This window comes from Chelonia mydas, chromosome 6 (genome assembly GCF_015237465.2).
Source record: "Chelonia mydas isolate rCheMyd1 chromosome 6, rCheMyd1.pri.v2, whole genome shotgun sequence".
NCBI lineage: Eukaryota > Metazoa > Chordata > Testudines > Cheloniidae > Chelonia > Chelonia mydas.
Genome location: NC_051246.2, coordinates 94000755 through 94016181, shown reverse-complemented (window position 1 = coordinate 94016181; position 15427 = coordinate 94000755). Strand labels below are relative to the sequence as shown.

The 15427-nt window shown below is 46.6% G+C and overlaps 1 protein-coding gene across 29 annotated transcripts in view; it reads right to left on the bottom strand.

The window, feature by feature from the left end:
• The window catches only part of NRXN3 (neurexin 3), a 1375103-nt gene that overhangs the window by 854801 nt on the left and 504875 nt on the right, over nt 1–15427 (bottom strand). For all 29 annotated transcript variants that reach the window (XR_006291425.1, XR_006291426.1, XR_006291424.1 and 26 more), the window contains one exon: nt 304–507. Coding sequence is in view for 22 of the 29 variants with exons in the window: in XM_043548139.1 (XP_043404074.1) it covers nt 304–507 (204 nt within the window). In the remaining 7 variants the exon portion in view is untranslated. The remainder of the gene's footprint in view (nt 1–303; nt 508–15427) is intronic.

The following is a 15427-nucleotide window of genomic DNA, read 5'->3' as shown; positions in this document are numbered from 1 at the left end:
AAAGATGGACCAAGTAGCATGTTTTACACAAAGCTAACCAGTTCCAGACCAAGAAAGGAAACTTAAAAACATAAAGACTTAAAAACCACCACTATCCATGACCAAGAGTTGACATCAAAGGTCCATGCAGAAACTGTCAGAGAGAATTTCTCTCTCCGCAGATAACATCATTAAAAGGGTCTCAGCAGCTACTTTAGAAATCAATCATATCCGATCAAACCAACAGAAAAAAAGAAAAATGATAAAGAAAACACTAATCACAAGCCCAAACTAAAAGTGGAAGGGGGAATCTCTGTAGGATACCTAAATTGACCATGAGTTTGACACGCCCTCCATCTAGCTCCAGGCGAAGGGTGTCGGCAGAATCCCGTGAAGTGGTGGCCATTAAGAGCCCATAGGCACGCTGGGACATGAAGCGGAAAGACACATCTTCTGCCTCTGTGTGCATGACCATGGGCATGATGATCTTCATGTACATGCTGCCATCGTAACTCAGGATGGAAGCCTCTGCAGAGAAGAAAAGAAACAATGATTAACCACGAGAGCTACGTAATGCTTCTATGGTCACTTACACACTGTTTATATAGCAATCACTTCACCCACCACTGAAATGCAGCCACTTCTGGGGTATAAACGCAGTGGCCTCACACAACAGTGGCATCACCCAGCAATATTACACAACAGGTTAGAGCAGGAAGCAGAAGATATTGTATCCAGTTAAAATTACAATGTAAGGAAGCAGAATACTGTTGTCCACACTAGAATTTCCCAGGACTCCCAGGATAGCACCTCCTCTTGTGAAAAGGGCCATGAGATCTTTAATGAACACTTGTTGCCAGGACCTTAATTTTATTATCTTCTAAAAGACAGCTTCTTCTCTGGCAGCCCAGCTTGCCCTAGCACTGTCCAGGGTCACTAGTTTAGACCGTCCCTATTGATTCACCAAAACCCCTTCCTGCAGCACGTGGTTTTACTTTGGAGATCACAGATCAAATATTTTAAGGAATGCCACTTATTTGGTAAGGCATTTGGTCAGATAGAGACTATTTTCCAAGCAACAATTTTGCAAGGAATCACAGACTGTGATACAACTGTACAATTTTTAAACCCATATAGTGATATTTCTTAAATATAAGCTTTGCCCAGTAATTTTCATACGGCCTTCCTTTATGTCTTTAAAATGAACAGCTGGTCATCAGCCTGCTTGAAGATATCCTGCCCACACACAGGACAGGCCCAGCATTTAGAAAAACGATAGAGCCTGAGAGGGTATCACTTCAGCAATCACATACATTCATAAATTGTACACAGGCTGGCACAAGCCCTTTCTCAACCAGGGATGACGGGCAATGGCTCCTTCAACCTTGCAGAAGCTCCATTACCCAGAGGACAAAACATTCTGAAATAGCCCAATTGTCACAATCAACACAGCTGTTCAGTGAGCTGCCAGTCAGCCTAAAGGTCTAGCTGACTATCATCCAGAGGGATGTTTGTGGCCCAAAAATGGGTACCAGGAATTTTACAAGGACAAGAAACACACAGAAAATATGTCAAGCCTCACTTTTTTTTAAAAAACCCATTGTTAGAAATAAAGAATAAAACCCACGCGTGTCATCTTTCATCTAGGACCTACAAAAATCCTGAGAGGGAGAGGCATTGTTTAGAATAGATCAAGGAAGTATAACTAGAAAAGGGTGAAGCTGAGCAAAGGAAAAATTGAGGCTAGATAGCAAGAAAAATTTACCTTAGGATAAGTTAGTGTGTGGAACAGTCTTCCAAGAAAAGTGGTTGAACTCCGATTGCTTGGGGATACTAAAAACTAAGTTGGGTAAAGCCCTGCAGAATAGACTACAGGAAATATTAGCCAGGGATGGACTATCAGGTCTTCTCTGACTCTATTTTGCATGTGATCCTATGAGCTTATGAGTCTGTTCTCCTTGGGATGTGTGTAAAACTCATTTGTTTTAATGGAGGGGGTATTGGAGGGGACATTGGAGGGGACAAATATGTACTGGCACGGTGCAGGTTTCTGAATAAGTCTTTTCTATCTCTGACTTCTCTTCCTCTATTATTTTTTCCCTTACTGGTACAAGTTGGCTAACGTTCCTGGAGACATGCTGATATGATCAATGGTGCTGTGATGCAAAACAAGGAAAGAAACAAACCAAGACCCATGTCAGGTGTAAGTATCACTAGAAACACAGGAAATGGCATAGGATAGAGCAGGGGTCTCAAACTTAAATGACCACGAGGGCCACATGAGGACTACTACATTGGCCTGAGGGCCACATCACGAACCCCCTCCACTGACCCCACTCCACCCCTTCCATGAGGCCCCGCCCCTTCCCCACCTCTTCCCATCCCTTCCCTGCCCCCATTCCAACCCCTTCCCCGAAATCCCCACCCCAACTCCACCCCTTCCCTGCCCCAGGGGGTGCAGGAGGGCTGCAGGGGGCTCAGGGCAGGGGGTCAGGGTGCAGCAAGGGGCTCAGGGCAGGGGGTTGGGGTGCAGCAAGGGGTCATTGGGCGGGCTCCAGCCCGGCACGCACCGGGGGTAGGGCAGGCTCCCCGCCTGCCTGCCCTGCCCTGCCCCTGCGCTGCTCCAGAAAGCGGCTGGAACCTTGTGGGGGGCGCGCACAGGGGTCTGTGTTGCCCTGGCCATGCCTCCAGGCACCGTCCCCCGCAGCTCCCATTGGCTGGGAATGGGGAACCGTGGCCAATGGAAGCTTCAGGGGAGGTACCTGGAGGAGCAGCCAGGGCAACACACAGACCCCTGTGCCTTCCCGGTACGCGCCGGGCCAGCCAGAGCCGCTCTAGGTAAAGGCTGGGAGGCCGCGGGGAGCTGGCGGGCCGTGGAAAATAACCCCGGGGCTGCATGCGGGCCGCGTGTTTGAGACCCCTGGGATAGAAGTAGGAAGAATACCAGGAAAACGGAAAAGGAAAATCAGAGTCAGGAAAGAAATTACATTTTTCCATCTTCTTCAAGGACGTTACAGAAAATAGAGGTGTGAGGGGAGGAAAGGAGTTATAAAAATAAGTACTTAATATTCTCTATTTCCACAAGTTTTTTGCCTGAGGAGACTGATGTACATCTCTAAAGGGGTGGAATTGAAGTCTCATGCTAAAACTCTGGCAACCTGTACAGATTTATAATTATTGTTTCAGTCTCTGAATATACATAAGGGGTCCCTGGATTAGTAAATTTTATAAATTCCATACACACAATACATGAATTAGTGTCCCCTTTCTCTTGGAGATAACACTGAGTTATAGCAATCACTACATGTGGGATATTAATCATAGAATCATGTAAGAGAATCCAGAGTTTGAAAAGACTTCCTATGGTGTGACACAGGCAGGCCCGGGCATGAGTATTACCTCTGTGTCCAACCATCTTACTCTTTCACCAAAAGGGGTCATGTGTGGTCTCTGCCAAAAGCTAAGAACTAGCTAATTGTCATGGGTTCTGCAAAATGTTTCTATGGGAAACAATTTTAGAGTTATGTAACATGTAGGATATAATGTTCCAAATCAGTTGGGAGCAAAACCTATTCCTGTGGGGGGTGGGTGGGAGGAATGTCTGAGAGCTGACCTAAGCAACATGAGGAAATGGACATCTGTGCGCTGTGCTAGTTTGCATGTACAGTCTGGGCCAGACGTTGGTTTCAGCATTTACAAAGACAAAAAAACCCAAATAAAAGTCTCTCACTAGGGGCCCGCTGGGTCAAAGGACAATAACCTCTAACTGTCTAAGGGAAGGAGAAAGTGGACAAGGAGACATCCATTACAGAGGAGGGATTCTGACAGCAGGGGTGTCTCATGAAAGATAGATCCCAGTTTTCAGAACTGGACAAGTGCTGTAAAAACAAACCATTGAGTGAGAAACACCTTATCAGACAGGAAAGAAACTTGTTAATAAGTAGAGGCTATATATTGCCTTTATGCTTTTCCTTTATCTGTGACCTTATGTTTCCAAACCCTTATACTTGCTTTTATTTTTGAATCTTTATCTCAAGCTCTTTTAAATAAACTTCAATTTGGTTTTACTACAATCCTGCCTCAGTGCCATGTGCTAAGGAGAGTGCTGAACAGAGGTGAAACCAGTGAACTGTGGCACTGTTTCCACTGAGCCAGTGGATCAGTGTATACTGCGGCTGTCCTTAAGATAGGGAACTGGGCATTCAAATGTAACAAGTGGGGTGTGTAAACTGCTATCCTGCAGAGGGAAAGAGAGAAGTCTGTGGAGCAGGTGTCTGTGTGGACAGCAACCAGTGGATGAGGAAGTTTCCCATAGTGGGCTCCCTCTGACTGTACGCAGGTGGCAGTGATTCACCCTAGACATTTTGAGTAATCCTGAAAAGCATTGCATAGGGCCTACCCAGTCCTCCTCACTGGGATCAAGACACGATTGCTCTCTAATACACATTTTTTTGTTCAACTTAGTTTTTGTTGTCCCCAGTGATGGGACTTCCACCACTTTGGGGCAACTATTCCACAAGCTTATGAGATCTCACTGAAGCAGTTCTTCCATGATATTCAGAGACTATGTTCTCTCTTTTAATTTCATCCCCTTCCCTGGTAGTTCCCAGCAGAACTTCTGGGTCCTTACATGAGCTGAATTTTTAGACACAGGCGTGATAAGCCTGAAAGAGCCAGTCCTTATTGCCTCTCCAGCTCCAAAATATGCAGGCCACACCATTTTTGGGAAGAAGCAATATGCACTCCTTCCTGCCCACAGCTATCCAAGAGCTGCTCAAAGCCCTGGACAAACAGCTATATTTCCCTAATAGTATGCTCTCTTGTATTCCAATTAGAAATGGGTGGGATTTGTAGTGGCTATTGCAGCCCTTTCATTGTTTAAGGATTCTGTTCCACTGCCCTGAAGATGCTCTCAATTTATCTTTCCCTCACTCCCTTGCTGTCTCTTTCAAGTTCAATCTACGAAGTCACTCTTATAATGGAACTATTCTTTTTTTGTTAACAGAATCCAGACCCTGCTGTTGGCAGGAACTAGAGCTAACATCAGTTTCTCTCCAAGTTGGGGAAGTGGGTGAGAGGGTAGGTGTGGAAGGCGAGCAGGTATGTGGCTATAGGAGACAGCGGATGTATGTGTGAGAGGAAGAAGGTGTATATGCACATGTGCCTAGTTGCAGGAGATGGCACATGGCTGGATTTGTGGTGGGGAGACAGCTGTAATGTAGAAATGGGTGTGTGAATGGGGTGGAGTAAGTGCAGTAGATATAAAAGTATGTGGGTGGAGCAGATATGGTGAAGAGTGGGCATGTGGATGGTTGGGAGGCATGGTGGGGAATCAGTACTTGTTTGTGGGTTCACTAGCAGATCATACTACTGGTATGGCATGGAGAGACTAATACACCAGAATCTCTGACTTTTGTTAGCACCATTAAATTCTCTCCACATCAAAGCAATAATGGGATCACCAAGTAACATCCAAGTAACATACAAATAACTAACCATTCTCCTCATCTGCACTTCCCACCCACTCTCATACACCAGTCCACATGACACCTGCCCCCACCTGCACAGCCATACACCCTCTGCGTGCCAGCCATTAGTGACATACATCACCCAGAGAAATACATCTGCTCTTGGCTAGGGGACACAGAGGAAAATGGAAGCACCTTTTTCAGATTGGGGAGCTGCGCTTCGCTTATCAAAATCCAGTCAATCACTTTCCCCTTCACTTCTGCATCCCTAATTTGCCACCTGCAGCTGCAAGCTGGAACCAAATGTACTGTATATTATACATATATTCACAGGCTATGTGTGTACACACACACACACACTCACTCACTCTCTCCCCCACCCGCCTCACTGTGGATTGTATTAGAAAGTGCAGTCAAGCATGAAATGGCCTTTTGAGGCCTTCAGCTCAGATGTGCCCTGCATAAAACAGTTGTTTGCACTAGTGCCTGTGGGGAGTTGGGTTGGGGGGGGTACACAGTACTTAATTTGTAATGAAAGAGGTGCCAGGGCTCAAGCAATTTTTTTACATTCATAACTGATGCAGCAAGCCCAGAGGCGCTTGGGCTCAGCCCTGGCACAAATTAAGCATTTGGAGTGTATCTAACAAGAGCTGCAAATCTGTTCCCTCCCTATTCACAGTGCTATTTATTAGATATGCAGAAGCCATTTTGCACCTGTTATAAGCTACTACTTTGTCTTCTTCCAGAGCTCAAAGAAAAAGCGGAGAAGCAACAGTAATGCTCGGAAGAGCAGAGATCCAGAGAGAAGCCCCTTTCCTGCAGAGGGTCTGCCTGCGTAATTCAGCTCCTCCACTCCCTGTTCTATAGATTGCCTGCACCCCTAGCACTACAGGTAAAACAAAGAAGTCGAGATTTTAATTATTTTTTTAATTATTATATCTATTAGAGAGGGACCAGAACAGCTCCCAGAATTGCTGGAGACAGTACAAAAAACTAGGCCTAACCCCACACCTGAATTTCATGATGAGGATTTCTGTATCATAGGCTGAACCAGAACCTAAAGGCAAATGGATTTGGAAGATAGGGGTTGCAGAAGGGGTCTAACTTCAGTCCCAAACTCTGATTCAAGTGTGGTGGCTGTAGCTCACCTCTAATATTTAAAGCATTAAGAATTGATAACGGGTGCAGGGGGTGGGCCAACAAAAGTAGGAAATCACCTCTCAGCATACAAACACCCCTCCCTCTCCTCCAGGCCAGGGCTGAAGCAAACTAGAGATGAGATATGTGCAAGGGGAGAAGTTTACCCTGCAACTGCCCATGCCATTCCTATTATGAGGAGAGGTGGGGGGGGGGGGGGGCTTTCAGGGCTATCAATCCAGGCTCATTCACCAGACCACCTTTCATTAAAAATTAAAATAACTCAGCAGACTTGCGCTTGGATTGAGTGCTAGAGTCCCATAGGGATCCTCAGGATGTGCTTATGACACAGTCATCCAACATTCACTAGGGTTAGTGTTAGCTCTGTAAACATCACATGAGTACAGAATGGCCATTTGACAAAGTCCCCCAGTTAAAACGTATGAGTTTGAAGAGTGGCAAATGGCATAAATACTTCCCATTAATCTTTACCAAATGACATGTGCCAATCTTCGCCTTTAACTCAGAGGTGTGACCAGTGACCACTACAAGTTTTAGTGTATAATGCTATATCTATGTAAGCAGGATCTGAATAAATGCTTCCCTGACAGCTAGCTGAGAGGGGGAGAGACTTTGGGTGTGTTTATGTAAATGCAGCCGATGAAGTGAGCTGTAGCTGTAGCTCACGAAAGCTTATGCTCAAATAAATTGGTTAGTCTCTAAGGTGCCACTAGTCCTCCTTTTCTTTTTGCGAATACAGACTAACACGGCTGCTACTCTGAAACCTATGTACATACAGTTTGCTCCTGCCCTGCTTAGATATGCAGCAGATAGAGCAGTCTCAAAGTAATCAACTTTGGCTAGTGTTGGGTTACAAATCACCTTAGTACTGAATGCAAGGGTAGTGAAATACTGTTACCAATGTTGTAATTATTGTAGGAATACAGGAAAGCAGGACTGTGCTTAACCTGTCCCAAATAAGGGGGTCACTCTCAACTGACAGAGCCTTGTTAAGCCAGGGGCTTGAATGCTAGAGCCCTGTGAAAGTAAGAGGGGTGGGACCAGGTGTCCCAGCCAGGAGGTGTGGGCTCTCCCTAAAGGGTCGTCCCTGGACTCATTAAACCTGTTCCTCCCCACTGTTCAAAGAAAGAGCTAAATAGGCTTCATGAGGAGCCTCTTTGTTATTTTAAGTGCTCAATCAGAGCTGAAACCATGCTATGGTAAGAGTGGGTTTATGCCCTGCCTGCTAAGAGCTAAAAATCACTGAGAGCTGAAATTACTTGAGATGGGGCTGTGTTTCTGCCCAGCCTCCAAAGAGCTGAAAATTACTAAGAGACTGATGTACAGAGGTCACAGAAGAGAGGCAGGTGGCAGCACTAGTTGACTGACAGTCAGCTGGTGAATGAGTGGCTGGTGAGGTGGAGAGGCGCAGCATGCGGCCAGCATGCGGCCAGCAGGGCAATTGGCAGAGAGGCACGGTGAGCAGGCAGCTGGCGGAGTGGCGTAGTGAGCAGGCAGCTGGTGGAGTGGGCCATAGCAGAGCCGCGCAAAGAGGGGTGGTGAGCGAGTACTCAAGCAGCAGAGTACTCAAGCATCTGCAGAGTACTCAAGCATCTGCAGAGTTCACTTCCCACCCTGCGTGCCCCCCCCCCCACGCAGGGTGGGAAGTGAACTCTGCAGATGCACCTCTGAACTCTGGGTCTGCACTGACCAAGGACAGCAACTGTGAGTAGGGTGCAGAGAAGGGTCAGGCACGTAAAAGACTTTTGGGTTGCTAGACTTAAGAACCTGAGGGGAAAAGGACACTCTCCAACTTACTTGGGGGTGGGTCTTTTGCTCATGGTTTGTTTATGAACCCTGGTTGCAATGTTTTCCCAAATTAATGCCCAGTTACTTTCCTCATTTATTAAAAGTTTCTTTTCTACACTCACACTCTGTGCTTGTGAGTGGGAAAGTATTGCCTCTGAGAGGTGCCCAGGGATGGTGTGTCATTTTCCCAGGTTACTGGGTGGGGGCTCAAGCCGGTTTTGTGTTGTATCGATGGAAAGGAACCCCTAGATACTGAACCCAGCCTTCGTTGCTGCTGGCTCCACCTGGCAGAAGGGTTACATCTATATCCAAGTGCCTTGGCTGCTCAGATGAAGATGGAGTATTGCACTGTGGAACCTGTAGTCCCCATAGGCTGCACTTCTGAATTAAAGAGAATGATTGTTGCAATCTGATATGCAGGCTGTGTATGAATCCTAGCAAACACCCCTTCTTCCTCCACCACAGAGAGCAGCCCGCAGAAAGGAAGGAAGGAAGGATTAGCGGACTGGTGATGACTTACTGACCTTTCACCTCTCTGCTACAAGTTTACATTCCAAAGCAATCCCTTGTTCTCAAAAGTTGTACCTAGCCACTGGCACCTTGGTGGACTTTGTCAAATTAGTGGATGGGTCTCAGAACAGTTCCTAGTGGTCAGGTGGCCACATTACACAAACACAACACAAAATATGGCCCTCAGTAATGATTAAGGTCTGAATGGTCCATGCAGACTGGACTCTATCTCACTCCTAAGAGTGGCCCCTCTAGGTTAAGGTTAGGGCAGATTGGCAGGAGTTGTATTTGTGAGAGAAGCTTGTAGAGCTATTACCTCGCCATACCTGAGCACTTCATTCCTCAGGGCTGTCAATACTGCACCAAATTTAGAAACATTTTGTAAAAGAAATAAACCTGCACGTACCATGCAGGCAGCACTCAGGTGCCCAGCTCTCAGCTGCATGTGGGAGAAGGCCAGGGAGCCAGCTGGCCTGGAACTTGGGCAGCAACGATGCCAGTAAGTATCATGTAGGGGTGTGAGTGGAGAGAAAGGTGTGTTTAGCTCTTTCTCAACCACAAGCACTAGTATTGCCAAGAACTCAATCACATATTCTCCCTCTCACACACAGTCCCAATAGCTCTTTCCATATGAAACAAACAATTGCTTCTTTGACCCTCTAGGCAGCAACAATCCAAGGCAAATACTCAGTGGATACAAGTTACAGTCCATCTTAGTGGTGGATTCATTTCTTTCATTCAGTCCTTCTTTCTCGACTCCTGAGCCCTGCTCTCCTGATCTGTTCCTGGTTCTAGCCTTCCTACCTTTTTCCTGATCACTGTCCCTGGTCTCAGACTCTGACCCTTGCCTCAGTTTGCTGACACCTAACTTTTGACTCCTGCTCCAACCACGAGGTTGGACCACCAAGCCCTAGTCATGACACCTAGATCCTAGAAGACAGATACCCACAGCACACACACAAAAACCCCTCTTAAGAGGCACTAATTTGTCCCACCTGCTGGGACGCTCAGCAGTGACGCCAAGGACTGAATGGGCCCTGGAGACTGAACTATGCCCTCAACCCTGAAAGTGGGTCTCTAATGGTTAGAGTAGAGGCATTACTGATGGGCAGAAGATAGGGGAAATCTGCCCAATGCTGACCCAGTCCTGGAAATAACCAGAGGGCTTCAGGCTCTGGGAATCTCAGTCCAGCACCTTTCACTGCAAGTTTCTGCCCAGATATGGTGCTCACGCCAACACACAGCAGTGTGCAGAGACATCCTGGATGCCCTGATGGAGTTCTGATTGCAGTGGCTGGGGGAGCTCACTATGCCCAGCAGGGGTGCCAGATTAGGGAGACATATTTGCAAAGACAAAAAGATAAGCTACATTTATCAGCCACCCCAAAGCCAGGAGCCACGTTACTGTGAGCTTGGCAGTGGAGAGACAGAGAGAAACCAGGCACTGATGCAAAGCTGCTGACATATGGCCAGGGATCTATGAAAGTCAATATGTTATTAGGAGTGATTAGCTTCCCAGCCCTCTGCATTGGGGCCCTGCCAGCTTTAATTTTACACTTAGCAGCTAAAGGAACAATTCTCCCCTGTTCCTCCACAGCGCCCTTCAGATACCTCCTAGCAAGACAGTAATAGGCATACTCTTGAAATCAGTCACACAAAGCTAACATTTGAGGGCTGCTTTATTCTCTCTCACTTGCTGTCTTATTCTCTCCATTCTTTCCTGCTTTCTTTTCTTCTCCACCTCCACCTGTGCCTCCTCTTGCTGCCTCCCCTACTATAATCTCTTGTCTCGCTGTTTATGTCCCCTTCCTTGTCCTGGAGAGATCATACTGAAAGCTGGGGGGGGGGGGGGGAGGGGGAAGAGGGGCGAGGAAGAGGAGTCCATACTCTGTGAAAAGTTGTGTTTAAGCCACAGGTGACATGAATTCAGTGGTTTCAATCTGTTTCCCATTTCGATGCATCCACTACACGAAACCATTACCAGTTTGCCTGAATCAGCAGAGTTTCTAGTGGAAAGTCATTTCAAGCTGCAAATAAACAGTAATAAGCTGTCCAAAAGGGATGCACATTTAAATACTTCTCAGATAGCAAACACCACCTAAGCGGTAAAAGTGCACTCACATGATGAAGAAGTTACTCATCTTGTGCAGTAACATTGGTTCTTCGAGATGTGTGTCCCTATGGGTGCTCCACTGCAGGAGTGCTTGCATCCCTGACCTGCTGATCGGAGAACTTCAGTAACAGTGTCCGTTAGGCCTGCACATACGCTGTCTCCCCTTGTGCCCCACCATGTGGTTAGTCAGCGTGCATGGGCTAACCCACCTCAGTTCCTTCTCTGCCACAGAGTCACTGACAAGAACTTCGAAGTAGAGGGGAGGAGGATGGACTATGGAGCACCCATAGGGACACACATCTCGAAGAACCATCGTTACTGCACAAGATGAGTAACTTCTTCTTCGAGTTGTGTCCCTACGGGTGTTCCACTGTAGGTGACTCCTGAGCTGTATTCCCACTGGAGAGCTGGGACTTGGGAATCAGGTCAGTTACAGATGACAGTACCGTGGAGCCGAAGACAGCATAGGAGGCGGAGTCCCCAGTGATCACATAACGTTCTGCGAGAGTGTGGACTGACATCCATGTTGCTGCTCTACAGATCTCTGAGATAGGGACATTCTTGAAGAAGGCAATGGATGAGGAGATTGACCTTGTTGAGTGTGTACGAATAGTATCTGGAGGGGTTATACTGCAAACTTGGTAACATTGTCTAATGTAGTTTGAGACCCACTTGGGAGAGCCTTTGGGCTGATATTGCTGAGCCCTTGGATTTTTCCACAATGGACTGGAAAAGCCTAGGGGACTTCCTGAAACCCTTCATCCTGTCCAGGTAAAAAGCTAGGGCTTTCCTGAAGTCTAGTGTGTGTAGTATAGCCTCTCTGTTGTCTCGGTAAGGCTTGGGGTAAACGGTTGGAAGGTGAATCGATTGATTAATGTGAAATGGAGAGGTTACCTTGTGAGTGGACCTCAACTGGTGTTGATGGCCATGGGAATTAATAGCGTGCAACATGATAGAGTTGGGTGGAGGGTGGGAGAAGAGGAACGGAGTCTCTCATGCTGGGACAATCTTTTTGGTCTGCCCGCTTGTAGGTAGGTGCCACCGACAATGGCGTCTGCCAGATGGTCCTTGCTAATGGGTAGGGGGATCTTTGAGAAAGAGGATGAGTGGAGTATGTCAAGGAGACAATGATGGGTGTCCTGGACTTCCTCTCGTGGTATTTGGAGTGTGTCCACCACTCTCTTCACCAGCTGCTGGAAGAGGCAAAAAAGTCATCTGCCGGAGGTGGCAGGGGATGCATGATGGCCTCATCCAGGAAGAAGGAGGAGGATATGGTCCTTGGGCATCATTTCTTCCTCAACAGCACCCTTGTGTTCTTACATGGATTTTTTCTGGAGGTTCCAAAACTCAGGAAGCCGTGGCCAAAGGGGTGTGCCTTGAAGGTTCTCAGGTGGAGCTAGAAGCTTGAGAGGCATGGTGCAGCCCAAAGATCCCAGTATGGCCACTGGGCTGGGTGGTGGTACCCATGGGTCACCATACCAAGATGGTGGTGGTGAGGCCATCTGAGGGCATGCTCGAGGACTCTGTTGCTATTGGGCACCATAAGGAGTCTGGGAAGAGTACTGTGATGTCAGCTTCACAAGATCACTATCCAAACTCTCACTGGAGAGTGGGGGAGAACGACAGGGCAGCGGCAAAGACTCCCGTGCCAGTCGAAGACGCGGTGCAGAGGTTCTGGCACCAAGAAGAGGAATCTCCAGTAAATCCAATACACAGAGGTCCCTAGAGTGTCAGAATTTTGGTGGTACCGACCGACTTGATGCCGTTGGCAGTACTGTGGGAGGGCAGAGATCTTGTCCGTATCGGTCGCTCTTATGCCGAATGAGGCATCAATGATGGTACCGATGTAGGATCGCATACTGGCAATATCTTTTTAGAGGAGTGCCTACTCCTGTCCTTGTCCCTTAGTGCTGTTGACTCTGTGCCCATGCCCATCAGATCCGTGGGCTTGTCAATGGTACCTGCCACTGAGGGATTTCCATGAGCCATGGGTACCCGTCGGAGAAAGTCTCGGTGCTGACAGTACCAAGGATATCAAACATGCTGGAGAGTGTTTGTGGCTATGTTGAGGCTCACTCCTGCTCTCTTTCGACAAAGTGTGAGAGGAGTCAGTGGCTTATTTCTTCGACCCACAGCCTTTATATGTGGAGGGCTGTGGGGAAGTCTGAGCTCTCTGTCCTTACAAGACCGGTGCCTGAGTTGCTGGCAGAGACCATACTTTTGTTGAATGTGGCCTTCCCCAAAGTAGCGAAGGCATTGGGAATGCTCATTTGCAAAGAGGTAATCCCTGTCGCAGGAGAGGCACTCTTGAAGCCTAGTGAAGAGGGCATGCCCCATATGGGAAGGGTCCCCAGCGAGAAGGAAAAAAAATAGGGAAAAAGTCTTTTTTTAGGGAGAAAAGGTAAGAAAAGGGAAAAACTGCAACTAGAACTACAACTAAGAACTAGGAGGCTAACTAACTATAGATCAAAATAATGGTCCCTAACGGAGTGCGAATAGCTTTGTCTCTAGCCGGGGCAGTTGAGAAGGAACTGAGGGGGGTTAGCCCGCGCATGCTGACTAGCCTCGTTGTGGGGCACGAGGGGAGGCAGCACATGTGTGGGCCTTATGGACACTGCTACCAAAGTACTCCGATCAGCAGCACAGGGACGCAAGCACTCCTACAGTGGAGCACCCATAGCGACACTTTCAGAAGAAGAATCTGTGTTACTGGGAATACAGACCCCAAGCATTTCAGACATTTTTAAAGCACCAGTTCAAAATGCTATCTCCAAGAATGAAGAAATGCTCAAGGACTTTGCCTATAACCTGAGCAAAACCTTCACGTGGCTAGTTCCATTTCACAACACACCTCTTTCCCCTCCACACACCAACGTGTCAGCCTTCCTTCCTTTTAAAATACCCCCAGCAGACATGTGGCTTCCAATAAGAATGGTCTTGAAAACCAACGTTACATTTTAAAAATACAGCACTTAAACACAACCTGCTCAAGTATCTGAATGAAGGGATTTCTAACTCACATGGCCCAACAGAATAGATCCCATAAGAATGAGTCTCAAGTGTATACGAAATCCAGGTTCGCAAAATGACTGTTTAGGTCACATTTCCTTATCACTCAGGGGCCAGATGATCATCTCCTGTGTAATACAGGATGAAGTAGATTGAGTTACACCAGAGATGAGTTTGTGCCATAAATGGATTTAAACATGTGGTTCCACTCTGGAAAGTGATGAAATCCGATGAAGTGAGCTGTAGCTCACAAAAGCTTATGCTCAAATAAATTTGTTAGTCTCTAAGGTGCCACAAGTACTCCTTTTCTTTTTGCAGATACAGACTAGCACGGCTGCTACTCTGAAACCTAAATAAAAATGGTATCTTACTCAACAGACCCGGCCCTTGGGTTACATCTGTTGACTTGTGTGACAAAAATACATTCTGACTGCTTTTACTTCTGCTAGCTCTTCAGAGCCAGCACAGCTGAGACAGTGAGCTAGGGACTATTCCTTCCTGTCCATCATCATCAGATACATCTGTGCTAACCAGTGGAAGGCAATGGGACTTCAGAGAAGTCACTGAGGACCTAATTTGACCTGCAGAAATATATTATTGTGATGATGCATGAGAAGGAAAGAACCCAGCTTGACTCTCAGATCCCATCTCTGTCAATTAAAACAGAAAAAAAATTAATTGTTCTGATCTGGAATCACTGAGGCACAAAAAACATGGAACTTCACAAAGCCATATCTACCAAGTCACTTTTCAGGGTAGAACCCACATTAAGACACTTATAGCCTCCATGATGTAGGGCAAGTCTTTTCCAAATTCTAGGAATATTTTAAGATAGATAAGGCATTTTTAAGGTGAGATTATATCTGAAACCTGGGAGACAGTGTCCCTTTCATTCTTAGAGGCTTAGGCAGAAAAAAAAATCAAGTTAAAAGACACAGAATAAGCCAAAATGTGGGCCAAGTTTAATAATTCTAAAAATTATATTGAGAAACATTTACCAAATTCCTAAATATATATTTGAAGAAAATCCTCACACCAAACCCAGAACATACCACACTAACTGTCCAAAGCAATAGCCAACAATTACATAGGACATACACACACAAAAGTGGTTTATGCTTGTGCTCCCTCTATTGGTTGTGAGGTTTATTGCCTGCACCACTGAAACAGAGCAGCTGCATTCCAGTCCACAAACAACTGTTTAACAGGGCACAGCACTGTTATACAACAGTTTAGGAAAGGAAATTAAGAATGCCTCATACCAGTAAAACAACAAGAGTTTTGGAGGAAGAATTTAATTTCCCAATCTGGAATTTAGGCAGGATACAGGACTTTGCACCCCTTTTCCAGTGACAATTGCAATGGGATCTTTAAATGTGATCACAAATGGTCACGACCCTGG